The 22,933-nt window shown below is 35.8% G+C and overlaps 1 protein-coding gene across 1 annotated transcript; it reads right to left on the bottom strand.

Annotated features, from left to right (window-relative positions):
• Positions 1-1,595: 1,595 nt before the first annotated feature.
• LOC103718088 (F-box/kelch-repeat protein SKIP30-like) lies at positions 1,596-21,618 on the bottom strand. Its single transcript, XM_008806737.4, has 2 exons — positions 21,465-21,618; positions 1,596-3,036 (listed from the first exon to the last, which is right to left on the bottom strand). The coding sequence occupies exon 2, from the start codon at positions 2,975-2,977 to the stop codon at positions 1,934-1,936; it is 1,044 nt and encodes a 347-aa protein (XP_008804959.1). The 5' UTR covers positions 2,978-3,036; positions 21,465-21,618; the 3' UTR covers positions 1,596-1,933.
• Positions 21,619-22,933: the final 1,315 nt, after the last annotated feature.

Here is a 22,933-nt window from a genome sequence, read left to right as displayed (position 1 = left end):
GTAGGTTATAAGGGGAAGCCAAGGTTCAATTTTGATCCCAAAATGAGCTCACTTTTCACCCACTCTCAAATATCATTAAACTTAAGTTTAAAAGTGAATCATTTTAAGTTCAATTCTACCTCCTTGAGCTCTAAAATGTTAATTCAAGTTTACCCGACCTAGCTCAACTTACTAACCCAAACTTGATTAATTAGGGTGAAGGAAAGGCGGAATTGAAGAGGAATTAGGAGAAAATTGGATTGGGTTAATGAGTCGAGCTAGATCAAGTAAAATTAAATTAGCTTATTCAGATTAATTTGGAGAAATTAGCAAAGAACTTGTTCAATTAAACTCAAAATTGATTATTTGAGTATAGAATCAAGTAGCGAGGAGTATGATTTATGTTTGGAATGGAATAAGATGGTAGAAATTGGATCAAGATGCATATATCAGAGTTTGAAAGTAAGGGAAGGGCCAATGGTATAGTTCAATGTAATTAGGTTCAACTAAGTGTACATTTTTGATGAAATAATTAAGTGTACAATTGATCAAATAGGAGTAAGATAAAGTGAGACTTGACCAATTTAGGATTAACTGAAGTAAGAGAGGAGGATTTGTAAGATGGAGATCTACCAAAATTAACAAGCTTCCAATTTAGAAGCATGATCCTTATTAAATTTCACCCTAGAGATTTAGAGGAGGATTCTTCAAGGTGTCTATTGAATGCCAGATCGATTGTATACTAGGTAAATCTTGAAAACTTATACATGACCAAATAGGTAAAATAATTACTTTTGACTAGGCTTGTTGGATAAGATCCATAATCATTTCATCCATCCTTTATTCACTACCATTTGTCCTTTCTCTTAAGCTACTAAGCCATTCAATATATTCTCATTTTGTTTGACCTTGTTTGTTCTATCCTTCACTATATTTCTAGCTACTACAGGAAACCCATGAATCCAATAGAAAATGAATTGCCCAATCCACAAATCCAGTCTAATCCTACTGGATTACCCAAGCTGGCCCTTAAAGGTTTGTGAAACCCCATCTAGGCTTCAACAAAGTTGAGTTGGCTTAGACCACAAAAATAAATTATTATTGCATGAATAAAATATAATATAGAAAGAACCTATTTCTATGTTATTCATTTTAACACTTATTATAAAACCTTTGCAAACTATTAAAATATGGCATAATTTTTTCTTGTTCCTTTTTTTTTCGAACTTTGATAACGAAATCTCTTGAGGAACATCACTGCATATATCCACCTGAGAAGATTACCAGAACAAATTGCCTCACCAGCTAAAAAATGTATGACCATCTTTGGAGCCTAAAAACGTTGGAAGAACAAAGTGCTTAAAAATGTATGTATCAACTATGGGACAAGTCATCCATGCATCTGCTCGCTCAGCCAACCCAAAGTTCTGTTCATGTTCTCAAAACAGAAGATATGACCAGCATGTGTTTATTTTGGAAAATATAGCATTCACGGGCCATTTCAAAGAACCAATAGTTCCTAAAACTATGGGCCTTGACAGCTAGACCTATTTCAAGACAACAGAGATGCGATAGTCCATTTTTCCAACAAAATGCTCACAAGATTGCATCACAAATAGATGGAAATAAAGGCACAAACCTTTCCATTAGTTCTTGCATTCAAAGCTTATATGTTGGTGTAGACCCAACAACAGAGGTGTATATGATGATTGACAATGCGCCACAATAACAGATCACTTGTCTCATTGAGTCTGAATGACCCCAATTTTCCATCCCTTTTAAAAGCTAAAACAGCTCCTCTCAAAGCTATTACAATAATACAACATGAAAACAAAGGAGCCCAAAGAAATGAAGAGGATAATCTCAAACAAATAATAAGCTCCCTGTCTTTTCATCCTCAAAATAGAGAGAAGCACCTGTCACCAATAAGAATCCCACCAAGATCTTGCAGAATCTAAATCCTCAGTAAAGCACACCCCAGAATGCTCCCACAGCAATGGGTCATGGGTGACACTGGACGCCAGGTCGGTCTCTCACTCCTCACATTGAGAACATCTACATCAGACAGCTGCTTGATACATTGATTCCGTGGGCCAGGTCCAATCACTCCTCCAATGACGTATATCTCACCTCCCAGTCCAATCATACCAAACCCAATCCGGCTCTGGAACTCCGATGCAGATGATACAACCTCATCAGGCACATTCTCTGCTGGCTGCTTAGAAATGCAGCTGTTGCTCAACACGTACAGCTCCCCATGGACCACTGCCATTGGACCCTGCAGCCAACCATAGTCCTCGACAACCCATTGCTGCTCCTCATCCTCCAATATTTGAACAGTTGAAAGCCCTTTGTGCAAGACATGCATCTTCCCTCCGATGACAACCCCAGAGCAAGCAGAGGTATGGGTATGCCGGAGATCTGGAAGGGGTTCCCACACATCAGCCTCAGGATCATAAATCTCGGCCTTCGATGTCGATTTCCTGCAATTTGTGAAGCCACCTGCTACAATGATCTTACCATTCAATGTGCAACATGCAAACATGGCACGGTGTACAAGCATTGGAGCCTGTTGTGTCCATTCACGGCGGAGGGGGTCATAGGACCAAACTTCATTGCTGGCGAAGATCCCATCATGGTCTCCAGTCAATAGATCGACCCCATCACTGCCACCGCCAATCACAAAGAGCTTCCCAGCAATGGAGGCCACACCAAAACGAGCAAGATGCCTGATTTCTGATGGCATGACAGGAAGAGTCATCCAACAGTCACTACGAGGATCATAGAGCTGCCAGATGTTTTCAGGCTCAAATGCCAAGACACAAAGCAGTTCTTCTGAAGCACCAACCTCGCAGCGAGCCTTAAAGAGCTGGGGACTACGAAGGGCAGCTCTCCACGAGAGACAAACTAGCTGTAGCATGGAATGGAAGTAGAAAGGCACACGTGCAAGGCACTGGATAGCAACTTCATCAGGGAGACCATCAATCAGGCGAGACATAATGCCCTAGTCATTCAGATGATGCTTCATGATCAGTTCGTCTTTCCAAAGCACACAACCTGAAAGATTCAGTTATTGCCCATCAATGTAAAGACAGATAAAACAAGAAAGAGCAGTAGCCATTCTTTATACTCAGGAAGACTGGTCTCCAACCATACAAAGAGACAACAACTGAAATCAAGAAAAGAAAGCGAAAAAACTACTCCAATACAACTCCACTCCCCTTTGCCTCAATATCTAAGCACAAAGGTGACCTCCCATAGCCAAATCTTATACAGGATAAAAAAACAAAAATCATTAAAGTTGCAGTCTTCTTCTTGTTAACCTATGGGGTGCAATGCTTAGTTCTGCACAAGACTATCGAGAGCATATTTTCTGTTGGATTAAGCACATGTTGTAGGCATTTCCAAACAGTGAGTTCATAGTTTTAAAATAAAGGTAAGGTTTCACAAGGGCATACCAGGAACTACCTAGGCCAGACTCCTACCAAACAAATTCCAATTATCTAAAACAAGAAATGAATTGAAAACTGAAGCATCAAAAATACTATATAATACTGTTTCTCAAATCCCCAAAAAAGAATATATAAAATTGCTCATGTGCACCTGATCAGAGATGAGCATTTAAGGCATGCTTAAAACTTGCATTAGCCTCAACTAGCATGAAAAATACAATCTACTCTAATTATAAAACAATACTCAAGGGCACCAGCTGGTTGAGTTGGTAAAGTCACTGGTTGTTGGATATTGGTGACCTGGGTTTGATCCCACCCTCACTCTAAATTCTGCCAGGCTTGCTCCCATCCTAGAGGAGGATCCTCATGAAACCAGTGTGGTATTTATGCAATATGTTGCATATTGAGAGAACCACTCAAATTTGTCAAAATAGAGAAATTTTATGCAATTTATATAATCATCAAATTATTTAATATCAGATTAAAAGAATTTTATTCATTAAAGCTCTTCTAAATTTGATTTTTTTTTTTCTTCTAATATGTCAATATAAACTATTAGACATTCAACCACTTGTATAAGCTAGTAATATCTTGAGTTTCAATTGTCATTATCCTGAACAGAATAATTGTTACATGTACAATGTGTGCACTAACTGTCACACAATGTTAATAGTTGACCTGCGCTAACTGAAACTAGCATCACAATGTTAAACCAGTTTATGGAATTCAAATCTCAACCATTAATATTTGACCTGAGCTGTCACATCTACGCCTAGAACTTTCTATTAGACACGTATTGCTTCCTATAGATAATTGTAAATATTATAAGCAATTTTATCTAACATGATTCATACTAGATGTCAAACTAATACTTCAAGAGACTACAACTGCCACTCCATGTCACATGAATCCGTCATGGTTGCGTGGATATGTACCGCAATCATCTTACATAAGCCTGCCGATAGAAAGAGCAGCCGGAGATGATAACTGATCACAATCTAGACAAAGATTCGATGCAAATTAACATAAACCTTTTTCTTGTGATTGGCAATGCATGGCCTCCACTTTATGCCCTGCTAATTTATGTTGCTCCTATTATTCTGAATAGTCTCTAAGGAAAGAAGAAAGAAACTTCACAGTTGCACCTTGAACAACCTTATTATTCACGTGAACATCATTTGATAACTGTTCTCCCTCGAAATAAAAACATCAAATTGGAGTTCATGAAAGAATAATGCTCACGTTAGGACGTGTTGACCTTGACCTAGTGTTCTAGGTAGATGAACCCCCTCGACTTATGGATAAAAGTGCACTAGAGCAAAAAAGCTTTCTAAAGTGGAAGTGTTCCAATCACCTTAGTCTGCTCCTAATGAAATCCAATGTGGCTTGGGACATTAGGGAATCCATCCCCTCATGTGACAGCACATGGTTTCATACATCTTGTGGAGCAATAGTTCATAAGCTCTAATACTACAATATTAAACCATATGGGGCAATATGATCACTTAACATGAAATAAAGCCATGGATGTTTTCTTAATGCCTAGCCTTGCTACCACACCGGAAAAGGAATTGGATGTGCTCCACGCCATCCACTAGTAGCACCTTGGTTTCTCAAACTCAAGTCCAAGTAATCCTAACAGGAAGACCTTCACAAGAACTCTCCGATGAGTTGGGGACCAAGTCTGTAAGGTAACCATCACAATATTATTGTTACAGAGATTAGAATGGGTGTTATCCTCACAAGCACTTTATCTTAAAAGTGAAACCCAGTTTAAAATCCTATAGAAGTTAAAAATAGGTGTCTTTTAAGCATGGACCAAATTTGGATGGCATCTAACCAAATCAAATCCAAAAATATGTGCTTGATACACAGTGAATGCCGACTAAGGGACTTCGTGACAATATTTACTTTCTTTGAAAGGATCAACTCAATCAACAATTAAAGGCTCTGTCTCACCAAATTCACACTCTCTCAAAGGAAACTCACTTAAACAACCAAAAAAGAAGATGTAAATTTTAGCTCTAGTAGCTTTTACTATGATTGGAAAATAATTTTAAGATCATGCCAAATAACACGAGCAATAGTTGCATATTTCAAGGAATCCAATAGATGGAAATTCTGGAATCAACGGTCTTGGTTCCAAAATCACATATATAGCCTGAATGATTATTTCAACTATAATTACGGGCACCACAACACAAAGGGTTTCACAGTGAAAAAGAATAGAATGAAACACACTATACATAAAATATAGGAAAAACACATTTTCCTTCCCAAGGAGTGGAAGTTGAGAAAAATCTCAACATATGATTATCAATTCTTATAAACTATTTTTTATCATGAGGATGAAGGTAACTAAAAGAAAACTTTTGAAGAGTTTCACTTATTGTTTTAAAAAGAAATCAAACTTGTACAGGGTCTCAAAGGAACCACAGCACAATGTAGATCTACACTAATCAAGTTTCTCCCAAAAAATGCATTCAGATGTCCTCTGATTTTATAAAGAAAAAGCACATTATTGTGTCACCACATGCATCCTTTGCTAAAGAAGCACATGCACTGCATATGCCAAGATATAGTGGTCATTAATTGATAGAAGGAATTGGATAGCAGCATAGCCCTTTGCTACCATAGAATTTTACAAGAACATAGACCTAAATATAATCCAAATCTTTAACTTTGATAGACCAAATCAAATCATCTTAAAAAAATAAAAGAAATAAGAAAAAAAATCACAGATCTTGAGTCTTACTCCCAATAGCCTGTTTAAAATAGACGACAATGGTGCCCAATAGCTTCATCTCATCAAGCAAACAAAATAATCCAGTAACATTATAACTATGAAGTAGTTACGACATTTAAATTTAGGCTGTAGTCAGATCCAGTTTTAACTCATTAGAGTTATTTAGGAAAACCAATCATACTCGGTACATGAAACTCCTAGCAAAATTTAAATAATAAAATCATCCATAGGGGAGAAAAGATAGTTCACAGAAAAAAAATCTTCAAATCAAGAATCAACGATTTTTATCGAGTAGATTAGTCATCTAATTGGACCTACATCATATACAATAGAAACTCCCTTGGTGTATATTACTTTCAGAGGATATTCTGTTTTAATGACACATGAAAGGGACAAGCTAATATTTAAAATCTGTGTTACCCAGACACTCGCATCCACCTCCAAAAATTCATCTGGGATACGTATCCTAATCGGATGTGTTAGACTCTTGAAGTTCTCAACTTGCAGGTTTAAAGATTGGTGGCAAGTTGGAGTTTTTCACCAATGAGCTTGACCGTCCACTTCGACATTACAAAACAGTGTTTGTTCCTTTTAAAAAATTATGACATTGGTATTGAAATAACTTTGAAAAATATTATTTTCTTATATTCTTTAAGTTAATTAAGAACTTTGGATGATAAACATGTATATTAAAGGACCTTAACAAACAAATATCATTTTAATTTTTCTTTTTAATATTCAAACAAATGATATTTAAGTTCAAATTATATCTTCTCCTATTTATCCCTGTATCCCTTTTTTTTTCATCTTGTCAAGTATGACACATGGACATACATCCAAGTTTGATTCTAGTATCTGTGTCCATGCAACACTGGTTGGAATTATGGAACAAGTTTTGGAAAATAAAGGCCCAAGTGCTATTCAAACCAAAATAAAGAACATGGCCTGCAACTCTATAAAAATGCGAGAGGAGACAAGGATGCAGTTGGAACAAGGACTGCCCAAATTAGTAGTTTTATCTTTTTTCGATTGAATCTAGTAATCAAAAGTACATAAACATAAACAAAGAATGTACCCATTAGAACTAAAGCAAGGTATATTGAGTAGCAATATCAATACATGTGTCACATAACAGAATCTAATGTTACAAAACACTTGAAGACCCAAACTTGCCTAGAGCAATATGTCGGGAAGTAAAAATGGCCAAAGAGTGATAATATAAGTTTAGCAAATATAAGGACATTAAGGTGGATGTGTAATGAAACTAAAAGAAAAGAAAGGAATTAGTACCATAAAGGACAGCTTAATGTGCAATAATAGGGGATATAGGGATGAAAAACCATATAAGATGGCTCTCGGGCATTTACTACTTGCGCATAGGGAAAGTCTTACAAATGTAGTAGGAAGAATCTTTGTATTTGCATAGGCTTAGCCATGCTAGGAACTGATGTTCAAGTAAATATGGCAAACCTTGAACTGAGGGTATAAGACTCACTTCATTGAGGCCATTAGGAAGCTTCGATTCATGGATAACCGTCAATATCATATGATAGATATTTGTATTCAATAACTAATGGAAATATTGGCTAAGAAACCTCTTGTTTCCAAATTCAACAAGAACCTTTAGCCATGGTATGTCGTACTGGTCAGTATCCGATGCATACCAGACATACCGTACAACACCAATACCAAACCGGTACATGATACGAGAGGTGTACCAAGTGTCAATATGCCAAACAGACCCCCCTACCGAGTGTACCAACATTGTACCAAAATATTACCGGTACCGGATCTGATACCAAAACAGTAAATCTTACTCTAGTTAATGATATCATGTCCTAGAGAATGTGATCATTTATGTTCTGAAAGATAGCAACTGCATGAGGAATGATATTCTTGGAAAAAAAAGGTGGGACAAATTGTAGTTTGTTTAGGTTTCTAGAATAAGCAAACAAAGTCATCTGATGTAGTTCTCTTATGATAACACCATTATCCCCATCAATGCAACATCATAAATAGCGATTAACTAGAATCAATCAAACTCCAACAAATTCCTTTCGAATATACTATTTCAAGGTATAGCTTTAACTTTTGATTGAGAAATGGTATGTCACAAATCGAATTGCTTCAATAACCACGAGATAAGCATGCAAACTCGAAGAAGGTTCCATGTGCTTGCCTTTTTTCATCTTCAAACTCTGCCAACCTAGAAGATTCTTAAGGATCGCTTGCTGGTTGTTTGATGTTAAACTACAACAATAAGATTTCCCTACACCCAATCGGCCTTTAGCTTCTAAAGCAGCAGCCTCTCTTCATGAAAGCCACCTTAGCCAAGAATTTGTCAGCAATTCATCAGGGGTTAACATATTAGTACTCAAATTTCAGCTTATCATGACTTGATCCATCAAACTAACTCATAATGGAAGAATTGCTTATTTCTTCTTGAAGGTCAAGACCTAATAATAGCTGCTAAAGCAGAGTATTGTTCAAAAGTTAATACTAGAGAAATTTTATTACAGAAATAGAAAGATACAAATTGATTCTGTAACTAAATAAGTTCTGGAATAAAAGCTTCGGATATACGTGTTTGAGAAACTTCAGGCCAAAGGCAAGGTGCATAAAGTGCACTCTGAGTAGGGACATACGTGGAATTAGCCAATTAGGTATGTTAAAATCAGCATATAGGGCATTAAAGTGTTTAATTTGATGTTGGGTCAATATTTTAAACAATGGGAGGATAATTGAAGAATGTTTCTTTCAATAGAATTAAAGTGGGAAGAATGAGAGAGATGTTCTTTAGGGGATCTCAAATTATCCTATTCTGATAGGACCTAGGAGAACTATAAGATAATAATGGAAGAGTAGCAATGTCATAAGAATCATATTACTAGGCTGAAAGGTGCACAAAGTCGAAATAGTAAAGTTTAGAAATTTGAGATAGAGGCTAGATTAAATGCAGAATTGCATCTACAAAGAATGATGAGGGGGGATAAACATCTGGAACAGTGACATAAGATGTCGTCGAAAAGAAAAGAATTTGAATACATGTGGATGCATGTACACGAAAGAAAACAAAAGAACAATGTGAAAAGATTTGCAATAACAAGAACTTAATAGTTGATTGAGATGAATGGTCATAAAGGACATTTCCAGTGATTTCCAAATAGCTGGCATGATGTGTATTAGCTCCTAGTTATTACCAAGTTCTAATTGAACCTCTACATAATTCATTGCTTATGCTTCATATGGAAGTACAACTCGTACTGTACCCATCCGGCATGCAACCGGCAATGATCACGTGCCAGGATGCTGAAAGCTATACTAGTACATACTAGTCATACCACTCTATACCGCTATGTACCGGTGTGTACTAGTAGTACCAAACTGATTGCACCAACTGATACTATTATATTTTCAATTTTTCAGAAGCTTTCAGTTTTGGTAGATACCATCGGTACTGACACCATACTATCTCATGGAAAAATGGTATGGGATCTGATACAGGTATTTAAAACCCTATTTGAAACTATACAAAGCTTGCACTATCTTTTTGCACTTAGGCGCAAAGCATGCCGTTGGTAATGATTCTACTACTACAGTGCCACAAATTTGCAAGTCGATCCAAAGTAATTATTGTTGTTCATTGGATTCCGGAGGAATGACTTCATTAGGATTGGAGAATTGTTGTGATTCTTTCTGAATAGACTCGATTCTCCCACCTAGAGTGACTTTTAAGGTCTTCTGACTGAATATGAGAAAGCCTATAAAACAACAAGTAATTTTATGAATTCCTTATTACACTTTTTTAATAATTGCATTTACAAGAGCTTATTAAATTAACCAGCCTTATGCATAATAGATCTTTACAATCATTGAGTTAATTGAAGAAACAAATATATTTGTCTTAAGATGAACAGAAGAATGTATTAAAACCTCATGGTTGCATGGGATGCAATTAGATGGTTAAGCTATTGTCTCAATGCCCTGGCAGAAGCAATACCTGAAGCATTGTTCACCATATTAACATATAGGCACAAATTTTACGGAAAACATTTTCTAAAAATTTAGATTAGCAAGGATGGTGGTATAATAAAGAGTAGACACGTGATCATTTAAAGCATCATTTGACTTGCCCAAGCTAATCAATATCCTAATCATCTAGGATAAGCACATAACTAGAAATGACATCAAAGACATAGGACATAACTTTAGTCCACAAACTATAATGAGATCCCTTCTATGGTAATAATATTATAGTTTTATAGATCTCAACCCTTAGACCGTAAAAAACAAATCATTATATAATGACCAAAAGTTGTTAAATCACACATTATGTGCATAGATCATATATCGAGAAAAAACAGTTAATGGGGTATATGCTATTCTTCTTTAAACCAGTTCAAACTTGGTTTTAATTCACCATCATGTCTCAAGATCCATTGAATTCTGAACTAGTTTGAACAATTTGAACTGAGAGATGTCCTTCATTCCATGAGAAACAATATGCCTTTTATGAATTTAAGCATACGTTTATTGACAAAAAAAACTACTAGATTTTTTGACTGACTGATTACTTCTCCTAAGTTGCATCAATCATAAGTCAAGTATGTTCAAGTATGTTTAACTTTCTTATAACAAGTCATGGAACCAAGGATCCATTGAGGTTCAATATGTTTGGGTTTATTGCATAGTAGATGTATCATCTTGCACCAGTATGTAATGAATGGTTTTGATTTAACAAAACATGTTATAACTTACATTAGTCAACAATAGTCTTGTCAGCAAGTCGGTTTTTTCGACTAGAATCTGATCCAAATTGACTTGATTAGGCAGAGTATGGGTTACAAATACTACTCAAAAAGCCATACATTTACCTAACCAAATTACCCAACTTACTATTCAACTCAAGCTTGAGTTTGCATCAACCCAACCCATATATTATCCACAAACAATAGATTTTATATAATACATATGGTATTATATAGATCTTAAATAATATTATGATATTGTACATAATGTCCTATCTCACAACCCAATTCCCCCTTTATCTCTTATCTCAATTTGGCACCTCTTTCTATTTGTCTCCAGCTCCTACCTGCCAAACCAATGATTCGCATCAGCCACCAGTAGCGAAATATGCTCTTTTCATTCCCCTATCTCCATACTTCCACTGTTCCTCTTTCTCACTCTCACTTGTTCAGTGACACTCCACACTTTCCCTAATTTTCCTACACCTCCAAACCATGCATATCATCGCCTCAGCCATCAACACCCCACCACCTCATCCCAAACCTCATCGCCCCACCCATTCTCTCTAAGCCCCACCATCCCCATCTCTAGTCCACCCACACCCTCCCCAACACCCAATCCAGCCATTATGGCCACGACCTCACCTAAACCTAATAGTCACCTCCTTGCCTCTTTCACACCATTAACCCCTTCGTCACCAGACCATCCCCCCCACATGTACTGCTACCATGGCACTTAAATCCTAACCCTCATCTCAGTTATTCATCCTCCCAAGTAGAGATTGCAAAACTAACATTAGGATGTCAGGTCATGTCAGGTACCTAGACCTTGACCAGGTTTGTGTTCTGTGCATGTTTAGCCTGGCTTACCAGGTTCTCAAGTCAGGTAGTTAGCTTCCATGTCAGGTTTTGTTGACCCTGACCTGAGTCAAACTTGACCTGTTTACAGGCCTAGTAAATACAGAATGATGTGCCTCTGTTAAGATAATTGGAGCATTTGTGGCAAGCCCAAGATTTTAAGCTCAATCACCCATAACAGCATACTACTATATGATAATTAAAACCCTAAGAATAAAGTAAACACCAATCTTCTATGTTTTTAGATAAAACAAGACCATTTAACTCTTCTTACTGGTCAGCATGCCTGATTAGTTATCTATGCATGACATGCTATGGTTAATTTAAGTGGTTGTTATCGTTATGGTTGATAAAGATTCCCCCTGGCTTGAGTTTTGTTTAAGCAAATAAAGAATTTGCTTGATATTCTAATGCTTTAGAAAATAGACAATAACATATATTCTATAAATATATGTTAATAATCAAAGATGATAATCTTATTCTAAGAAAAAGATAGCTATGTAAAGAATCAGGATGAGAAATAGCCACCCATCTATCTGCCTATTCAGACATACAAACATAGACCTGAATATATTAATTCATATCCACAAACATAGGGAGCAAACTATTTTTATGGAACATTGTGCTCCAAATTGTATAGGATTAACCACTCATACCACTTCTTTTAACCGTCATATTTCAGTCGTGCAACTTTGCTAACTTTGTACCCTTCAAAGGCTAGAATAACATGTGCTAGAATTATTTTTCCTACCTAATACCTTCTGGCCTGTCACAATCCCCTACCTCCTCACCTATCTCCTTGGCTAACATGTTCAAATCTCCTGATGAGAGAGAATAGCAACAGAGAACAGCAAAGTATGGATGTTGGTAAAGAGGAGGGGAGATGAAAGAGAGGATGGGGGAAAAAGAGAGAGGAGGTGAAGGTTGGGAGAGGCTAAAGGCAATTACTTTTCTCCAAGTGACTGATGCTGAGGGACTGAAATCCAGGTCTCGTATTCGAATTCAACCATTACAGTGTACAAGGCTTGAGAGGAGGGAGTACTCTCTCTCATTAAGAAACAAGTAGTCACTCCAAATATATGTACTGATGTACATATGCACACATGAGCCATTGATTTAATGCCAGTTATCCATAATTTTAAAATTTATTCATACCAATAAAAGAAACAAAATTTCACTGATTGCTAATGTAAAAACTGACATGATGGATTTACTAAAATTAAAAACTTTAAGCAGTTATTAAGGAGAAACTCTAATTAGTTCAATAAATTATTTCTGGTATGTCATGATATATTTATCATTTGATAACGTAACAACAGCATAACATAATTATATGATTACACCTTGCAAAACACGAGAGAAATTAGAACTGAAATAAATACAAATCCATCTAAAAACAAGTATGATGTCTTTCTTACTTACAAGGAAGGAAGCTTAAACCAAACAACAGATATGTTGAAACAACTGCAACTGCAAGAAATAGTATCATATTTTTTTATAAATAATGATCAATCAACATTCATCATCATAGAAAGATACAATATCAATATACAAGAAGGACCCAGAAAATATGGATCACGAGGGCAATTCTTGATCCACTTATTACTTGACATACCCAATTCATTTCAGGTCAAGTAAGGGATTTGCAAATTTAATATTGGGTGAGGGTCCTAATGAGAAGTTCTACAATGTCAAAGGTATAAGCTTTGGAAGGTTTATGCTATAAGAAGTTTGATCAAATCAACTTGGCTTTAGTCTAGTTGGGTTAAAAAAAAATATTTTATCTATTCAACGTCTGCTAGACTACCATCCGATCAAACCCATCTACCCAATTACGCTAATCTTGTACATTGAAAAATTAACCCAATGGCTAAAATATGAGCTACAAAGTTATTTTCTTTGTAAGAGATACCCCTGTTTATATCTGTCTTACTCCACATCTCTACATTGCTTGCCTAAATACCTCTCCCCATTCTAATCTTCACATGAAAATAAGCAACAACATTATAAGGATGAGTGCATCTTGATTTCCTACATATCAACCACCCACCACTCTCTCCCATCCATCCATCTTGATGTGTGGGTGTGTGTCAGAACTCAATTACCTCTACCCTTCTTTTTCACAACTTGTCAGAGAACACACTGCCAGATCATGTATCGGTTTTAACATTTTTCTCCTTTTCTTTTTTGAGGAAAGATTAGGAACCCCTAATCACCCACATTAAGACAATGAAAAGATACAGAGTACGATAAGGGAGCAAAAAAGCAAGATAAATGAGAGAAAGGAAAGAAAAAATGAAAAAAAAATGATGGAAAGAAAGAGAAGAAACCAAAATGAAGAAAGCAACACAAGTAGGCTACAAGCAACCACTGAAAAAAAAAACACCACAATTTCTTCCAATCTACAAGGAGAAGATAAATGAGAGCAGTCTTTTAATAGGAAAATGATATTGTCACGAACTTGTTCTTCACATCCAGAAATCCCCTATTCCTTTTAACCAAAGGGACCAGCATTCGGCAGTTGCAAAGGCATCCCCGAAGCCGGCTTCAATACCTTCCTTATAAATCTAATCCCCCAATCAGTTTAGAAAGGATCAATATCACTAGGAAGAGGTTGTAAATAAAACTTTTCGATCAATTCAGACCAGATCAACAGGAAGAAAGTGCATTTCGGACTTAGGATCTTCTGGTATTTCTTTTTTTGATTTTCAAGTCCCTTTATCATGTAAAAATTCAGATGACAAGGTCTCTCAAAATGTGCAAGCAAATTAAGCCTGATTATGGGGTTAAATATTCTAGCAAATCTAGTCAAAAGGACTCAGCTGGTTACTGGATCAAGTTGGGTTTGTTAGGATTAGCAAAAAAGGCTGCATCTGACCAACTTCACACTGATATTGTTTAAAAACAGATAAGCATCCCAGTTGATCCCAAAAAATAAAAAAATTAATTATATCATTACTTCAAAGAAAGTAGAAATAGCACAAGAGTCGGAAGAGGAGACATTTCAGGACCATAGTACCAAATATCACAATACATATTCACTCCCTGATACCAGCAACTCCCAGGACATTCCCCTGTCCTTTTTCCCCCTTGCTTTACCAGATAGGCTCATTCACTAATCTATATCGAACTATCATCGAATTTCTCAATTCATTACTTGGAAAAAGGCAATTATGCCTTATGAACAGAACCTACAATAGTTCAAGTTTCCAAACTTCAACAACATCCATATTAGCTATGTTCGATACTTCAAGCAATAGATGGCCTACCTACATCAAGTTTTCGAGGCCACAGACATTTTATTTAAGCTGCACTAGCATCATTGCCTAATGAATATGAAAACCATGCCTACGACAATATTGAACTAAACATGGATGTTATGGGAAGAAAGGGAAAAATTAGCAACCATAGAGAATTTTACTTCAAATTGAGAAACAAAACCTCTCAAAGATGACAATGTCATATCTTATATGCATCTGCCTTCTAATGGACCATTCCTCTTTCATACTCTTATCCCTACTTTCAACATAACCTTGCAATATTTATATCTCCTACAGGTTGTTCTCTACCAGATTGAACTAGGCTTAAGGTTTGTTCTTATACATTCCGAACAAGATTTTCCTAGTTTAATCTGAAATTATGTCCTGGAATGAAACCAAACCTGGAACAAGTGGTGCTTACTTCAACAATCTATTTTAATTCAGTTAACCCAAAAGAACCAAAATGAATAATTTCTTTCTGATGTGTTTATTGATGTTAGTTATAATTCCTTGGGCCCTTCATTATTTGATTTGATTCTTGCAGGCATCACCATATCCTTTTGGCTTCAATTCATATATCAGTCCCTCTTAGGAGCTAATAAGGCCATTCTATAGTCTTATGGACTTTGAAACAAGCATTGACATTTCTTGCTCTAATTCCAGCTATTTAAAGAGTTCACCTAGGATAGGGCATACCGTCTATAAGCACATGTAAAGAACCTAAAGAAAAGAATTAGTAATTCAGCAACATATTTAAAAGGATTAGCATGTGATAGTCCAAATTGCCTAATATCTACAACAAAAAATGTCAAAAAGGTATATCTTCATAGATAACAATTTTTTTACAAAAAAAAAAAGCCTCCTAACTATACTTTGTACATGCCTACTTAATTAATAAACAATACAAAACTATGGTGGATGCATAATAATCATCTACAATACTGCACTAATCTTTTCTTGGCTGAAACTAGTGAAGCACAATATGATCTCTAATGCTGAATACATTCAGGAGAAATTATATGGATAAGGTTCAACGTCATGTAATTGATGAACATATTTGTTGCCTACCCCTCAGGATATGGAATATGTTAACAATGCAGTAAACCAAGAAAAAATTTAACATTATCACTTTCATGAAAGATAAATAAGGTAGTTTGGCTTCCTTCAATCAGTCAAGAATGCCTAGACTTAAACTAAGAGAAGGATAATACACTTAACCAAGCATACATCCAAGGATATATATGAAGTCATAAGTTGATGATCAGTTGAAGTTGACAATTAGAATGACAAGAAATTCCTAGTTCGTTAAGTACATGGATCTAATTAATCTATGCGATAACCATAATAATTACCAACAAGCCTTGTCCCAATTAGTTTGGATTAACTGGTAAATCCATGGCAATTTCATAAGTTTTTAAGAATTAGAAGGTACACATCATGCATCATGAATAATACTAAAAATTTATTTGGTCAATACAAGAAGCAGAAGATTCAGTACTCCAATAGCGTGACAAGAACTGTTTATGGGTGGCATCCTGAAGTTTAAGATTAGCTACAGGAAAAGACCCAACAGAATTAAGCATGCAAGAACCAAAGAATTCTCTTTTTCCTAACCAGTGTTGTCTAATGCAGATCAGGTTATCAAAATGTTGCCAAAGTTAAGTTGGTCCAACATCACTGTTAATTAGCTACCTAGCCATGCTTTTTAAACTGTGTCAAGAAGGGAGGATCCTTTTATAAGAGCAGGGGAAGCCATGGACCAGAGAGTGGCAGTTCCATGAGTAGACATGTTCCCCATTCTCACTGTGCCTCCTAGTCTAAAGGTAACATGGTCATTGAACACCAAATTTAGTATCATTTTTAATTTATACGCAGTTGATGTCAGTAGTTCAATCTTTAAAGATATCTGTAACATTAGTTAACTTTATAGGGAAGATTTGGATCCATATGAAATTCCTTAGAGCAAGTATAATGATTGCAAATCTCAGAAGTGTTTACAAGTGAAGCTTCCAACAGACTAGGAACGTCAAGAAGGGTTAAGAAAAAAATCATAGTTGCAGAGAATGATGGATCAAATGTTTTTTTCTGTGGATCAAGACTGTAGGTGCAATCCATAGCTAGAATGGATCGAACATGTCTTGCTAGCAATTGAATAAGATAAAAATAAGACCAGTTCCAGATATAATATGTGAAAATATTAAACTAAGTGGGAAGAAATAAGTGGGCAGCCTGAACAATTAAGAATTTTCTTTTGTTGAATATAACCAGAATACTAAAGTCTATCTTCAGATTTTCATACGTCCATGACTAGTATAAGATTTCCCATTTAACCATCACTTGAAATTAATTTGCATTGTAAAAATCTTGTTCTATCAACAGCAAAATGAAATATTCATGGAACAAATTCTGTATATCATAAAAACATGGTTGGATAAAATTGAGCTAAGCTAATTTTTCCTAATTTGTTTTGTAATATAGTCTTCAACTGTCAATACTCAATATAGATAAATCAGTATTAGGATTCATAATATTAATATCATTATGTTGTATATTTAAATGTAATTCAAGATATAATAATTTCCTCACTTAAAATTATCTAGATTAGTTGGTTATACTTAAAATTTAACATGTCAGTGTTCACTCAGATAAATAACATTCTTCAAGCATGTACCACATGATATTTTTTAGCATGTTAGCTATTTTGTTAAAGCATCTAGGTTAGATGGGTTTGAATCAAGTTTTTTTTTTTTATTTTAAGGGATTACATCACAAATATTACAAATCATGATCTAGTTTTGTTGGAGGAATGGGATTAAAGTTGATTAGGGAACCATGGGAGGTAGTCTGGTTCAAAATTCCAGTTTAAAGTGATGAATTGCCCACTTAGTAAGGCAAAGCAAAGTGATTGGCCACTTAGGTGAATATTGAAGGCCCCTGAGAGCGGCTAGAGAAGGTGCCAGCCTTCACTAGGGGATTGGCCATTGCACGAACCTCATATATAGATTTAAATGCCCCATATATTTCCCTCTCTGCTTCTAACCATGAGCCCCAAACAGTTGCTATCAATTCCTACTTTTATCTGTCTTTACTCGTAGGTTATTGCGAAGCTCCCTACAATCTAATTTACAGGAAGAGACATTTTAGGGGTGGTCTTTGGGTAGCGTACACAGAATCTGAAACTATATATTAAAGAGACCACAGAGATCAAATGAACAATAATGCAGATATATCTTGCCTTATGCTTTTCCTTACATTTTTCTTTGTTCCTACTTATCCCTTTTGTTTGCAGAGAAAACCATTTGTGATAGCTAAGATTTTTTGTAGGTTTGCATCAAAAATCTTGAGAAACCAAATTGTCTACTGGTGTAAATATGGAACCCAATCATTCTACATTAGTTTGGCAGCTAAGAAGCAAGATCAATCATTGTGAGCACTTAGCATCCTCTTTAACATAGTGACTAAACAAATCGTGATTAGAAGCATGGTGCAAGATTTCAACATCCTGACTGCACTATTACCAAAAAATGCAGAAACAAACCAACATGAATAGACGGACGGTTCAATCAGTCCTCCCTCTCATGATAAAAGAAAACTATCACCCATTGAATCCAACGTGTATAAATCAAAAAGCGCATCCTTTTGGTTGATGTTAGATAGAAAAAGAACTCTATTGCTCAATGTTCAACTTGATCAGTCAAAATCAGATTAACAGGAACATATTGATATTTCAACCTAAGGAAACCAGGCAGAATTAAGTCGTGCCATCAATAAGTTGTTCTTAAATTCATAACCAATAGAGGCTGGCTTTCACTTCATGCTGTTGTGTTTGTCTGCGGGGACAGCAATGAAGGTGCTTTGATGACCATGAACAGCAATATATTAGTTTTGAAGGTAAAGTCAATATGCACATTCCATACATCTGGGACAACAAATGCATATCCTCAGAAATCCTTAAGTGCATGTCACTAAGAACTTCATAGTCGTTAGTTGAAATCCACAGTACATAAATTAATGTTAGATGCAGATTAAAAGGAGTTGAACTTGTAATTCTCATATTCCATGGAAGATGTGCCCCAACATTTACTTAGACTGGTTCTCTTGTAGGTAGTAGTGCACATTGAACCTATTGCTTGAGTTGATAATGCAACCTGCTACAAGAAAGCTAAAATGTGGAATGCACAAATGTGATAGAGTAGCATTCAGAATGCACGCAAGTGCATGAATCAGAGGATCTTTCTATCGACTACTAAAAATCTAGATTCACAAAGTTCCACAGTTGCAAAGGTGATCTGTTGTTCAGATGTTGAGTACATGATGAAAAACTCCAATCTATATACATGGATCAAGAACTGCAAAGAGAGATTTCCTTCACTTTTGAGCATACATTTGGCAGGTATTCAAACAAGATTAGATGTCATGTTTTAGGCTATGGGTATCAAAAGAGATTGCCATATTGCTGCAAATCAAGAAGTTACAGGGTTGTGTCAGCTCCAGTTTGGTACTACTTGATGCCTCTAATTAACTCTAGAAAAGCAAGTAAAACAGCTCAGAGGAAGGTCAAGCAATGTCAGGACAAAAACATGGAACTTGACATGCTTTCAATGAGACATGGGACATAAAATCAGTACTTTCATACTCATGGTCGGCGGAACCATCCTGAACAACCCGATTAGAAGCATTCCATGCCGTATCGGTAGTGGACCGGGATGATTTCGACAACGAAAATGAGAACCGGCAACGGAGGAGAAGAAGGATAAGGAAAATGAGAAAAAAACAGAGAGAGAGGGGAGAGAGGGAGAGGGAGAGGAAGGTGGAGGCTGGGAAGCCACTGCGTGGAGGAGGCGGAAGCCGGGAAGCCACTGTATATTGCTTTCTCTCTTTCATTTCCTCACAGCAGAACCGTCTCTCTCTTTTCTGCCTCTTCTGCTATGTCGGTACAGGCCCGGTACAGTACGGGGCCGGACCGACCCGTGCCGCCAGACAACCTGTCCGGAGCCCGGTACTGGCATAGCAATCCTTATTCATAATAGACTTCTAGATTTTGGCTAGAATGGACATATGAACAAAAAATCTATTACCAGCCAAAGAATGAACAAAAAGAGAAGACCGGAAGTAATAGACTATTTTCTACATTATCTAACTACGGTCCATGCTGCACTTTGGCCATTGGTGGTTCGAATTCCATGAATATTGTTTACAAGGACATCAAAGAAGATAGGTCCTTGAGAAAGTGATTTACAAGTTATGTTCCATCACCAATTTACAAAATAAAGGTAAAAACACTAGGAAATTCCTTGCAAGATTGTCTATTGGATATTTTTTGTGAAAGCCAGTGATATGACAATGTTTTCACAACCAGAGCATCATCAGTTCCACCAAATCAATTAATGACATATAAAGGGGCAATCATGCAACAAAGAAAAAAGAAGGAGAAAATAGAGAAAGGTATCTTAGTAAACAATATGGGAATCACAAAAAAAAAAATATGTGATAACTTGTGAAAAATTAAAAAATGTAATCATGCAACAGAGAAAAAAGGAGGAGAAAACAGAGAAAGGTATCTTAGTAAACAATATGGGAATCACAAAAAGAAATTATGTGATAACCTGTGAAAATTTAAAAGCTTTAATCATCCAATTATGTTGTTTCCCAATTGAAAGTTCCAGTTTGAGAAGAAACTTTAAAGACCATGAAATGAAAAAACAATGACTCTTTGAGTAGTTTAATTTCATTCAGAATTACAATAAACATCAACACAAAAAGAATCAAGAACTAACAATTAAACCCAATGTTTCTAAAATTCCGCCCACCAAAAAAAAAGCGCAGATTATGAAAGAGTTCTTGGGGAAAAAAAAAGACAAGATATGGTTCCATAAATTTCTGGACACAACAGTCCAAATGGCAGGAAACAATTGGCATCACATTTCTTGGTTATCAACAGATATCATATAAAAATTCCATTAATTCTTTCCCAACTTCCTTGAATGAAATCTTAATATCTGTACAGATTAAAGACAAACATCCCGCATTCCTCAACAATCCCAACTAAAAAAGTCCAGATAAAGAGGGCGATCACCAAATTAAACCAAGAAAACGGAAAATATCGATAATCGCATCTAACCCAAAACTTATCGCAATGAATAGATTGCACAACCACACACAAAACCCACTTATTAAAACATATTAACATTCAGAAAAGACAACCAAAAAAATCAAGAACCGTAAATCAAAATGGGGCAAGACCCACCTCGAATCCACCTCTAAGACCAACTGCATTCATCAATTTAAGATCTTGATAAGAAATTTCAAAGAATTAACGGGAAAATAGGTAAACGGCCAACAATTCTAAATCAAATTAAACATTTCTCTTTTTCCTTTCTTGAAAAGATTTACAGAAAGGAAGCAAGGTGCGATATTTTACCTTCGTCGGCGGTGAATTGTTGACGCAATTGAGATTTTGAGAGAAAGATAGACAGGAGAAGAGAGAGAACGAGGGGGTCTTCAAACGGCGGCGTGGGCGTCTGGGCTCTTTGAGACGGATATGCGCGTATTCGCGTCAAGGATTTGGTGTAAGAAACCTCTTGGCGGTGCGCCGGACCGTGGATTTCCAGGTGAGCGATTACTGTACCTGTGGGGCCCGGCTGGTTCACCCTAATGGACGGCTTTGATGGAAGTCAAATGCTTCCTTTGGTCGGGTGGACGGTGGGATCCGGTTCATGGAAACGATGTCTCATCGCATGAGATTGAACGGTTTTGGCCGTCAGATTGGGGGCATTCCACTGTTTCTATACTATTTTCGGGGGTCAAATTAGTTATATACTAGAGCTGATTTTTTTTTTCTTTAGCTTTATTTTTCTTCGCAGCCTACAACCTCGATGGATAAATTTTCCTCTTTACCTTGGTTGAAACTTGAAACGGGGTTGATGCTTATGCTGTTCCCAAGAATTAAATCCGATTTTATTGTTAGAAGTTATTGGACATACATAAAAAGTGCCAATATGCATGAGTGTGCAACCAAATATACGTATTTTACCCACTTCACATTTATCAAGGAGTTATTTGGTCGTGTAAAAACAATTTCTAAGTTGTATTGAATCAAATGAGACCACAAAATAAAATCTAATCTTTACGACATTGACACATCTGGTTAAAAGAAAAAAATAAAAAAAACGATCGGGCAATCCAAAGAGTAGAATTTTGGTTGTAGTCTTCAAATTTAGTTCGATTAAATTTTACTCAAGTTAAACACAAACTTAATATAGACCAAAACTAGTCCAAATATTTTTTTGATTGATCATATACTACTCGTGTTAGATCACAGATTTCACCCAACCATGTTTTGATTACACAAACACTAATCAATTGCACAAGCAATGTTTTGTTACGATGCTTTAACATACATGCATTGCGATTGGATGAAGCAATTTTGAACATGGTGTGATATTTTAATAATCATATCTTTCCAAAAAGAAGATAATTATTTCTTTTCCAAGTAGAAAGTTAAAAAAATAGTTCCTTCTATTTTTTAGATATCTTAAAATTATAGTAAATATAACAAGCTAAAACATCAATAAATTTTACATATTGTATATTATATATATGTTATTATATTTTTTAAAAAATAGATAATTTATAATTATTTTATATTTATATTGTAATTAAAGAATAGTATAAAATATAAATCCATGTGATATAAAGAACAACATTTAAATAAATTTTTTATTTATATTTAATATAATATCTAGTTTTAGGTATTCTAATTGATGATTCATTATCATACTTTTTAGTTCACTCAAGTGACGTGGTAGTTAGAGATTGGTGCAGTATACAAGGATCATTAGGGTTAGTTTAGCCCCACTTACTATTGCATTAATCAGCAATTTCAATGTC

Source organism: Phoenix dactylifera, unplaced genomic scaffold (assembly GCF_009389715.1).
Source record: "Phoenix dactylifera cultivar Barhee BC4 unplaced genomic scaffold, palm_55x_up_171113_PBpolish2nd_filt_p 000085F, whole genome shotgun sequence".
In the NCBI taxonomy this organism is placed as follows: Eukaryota; Viridiplantae; Streptophyta; class Magnoliopsida; order Arecales; family Arecaceae; genus Phoenix; species Phoenix dactylifera.
The sequence above is the reverse complement of the archived record's forward strand: the minus strand, read 5'-3'. Positions and strand labels throughout refer to the sequence as shown.

Bases quoted from the DNA above. Each gene is read 5' to 3' on its own strand.
- LOC103718088 (XM_008806737.4), bottom strand. From the start codon at position 2,977: ATGTCTCGCCTGATTGATGGTCTCCCTGATGAAGTTGCTATCCAGTGC.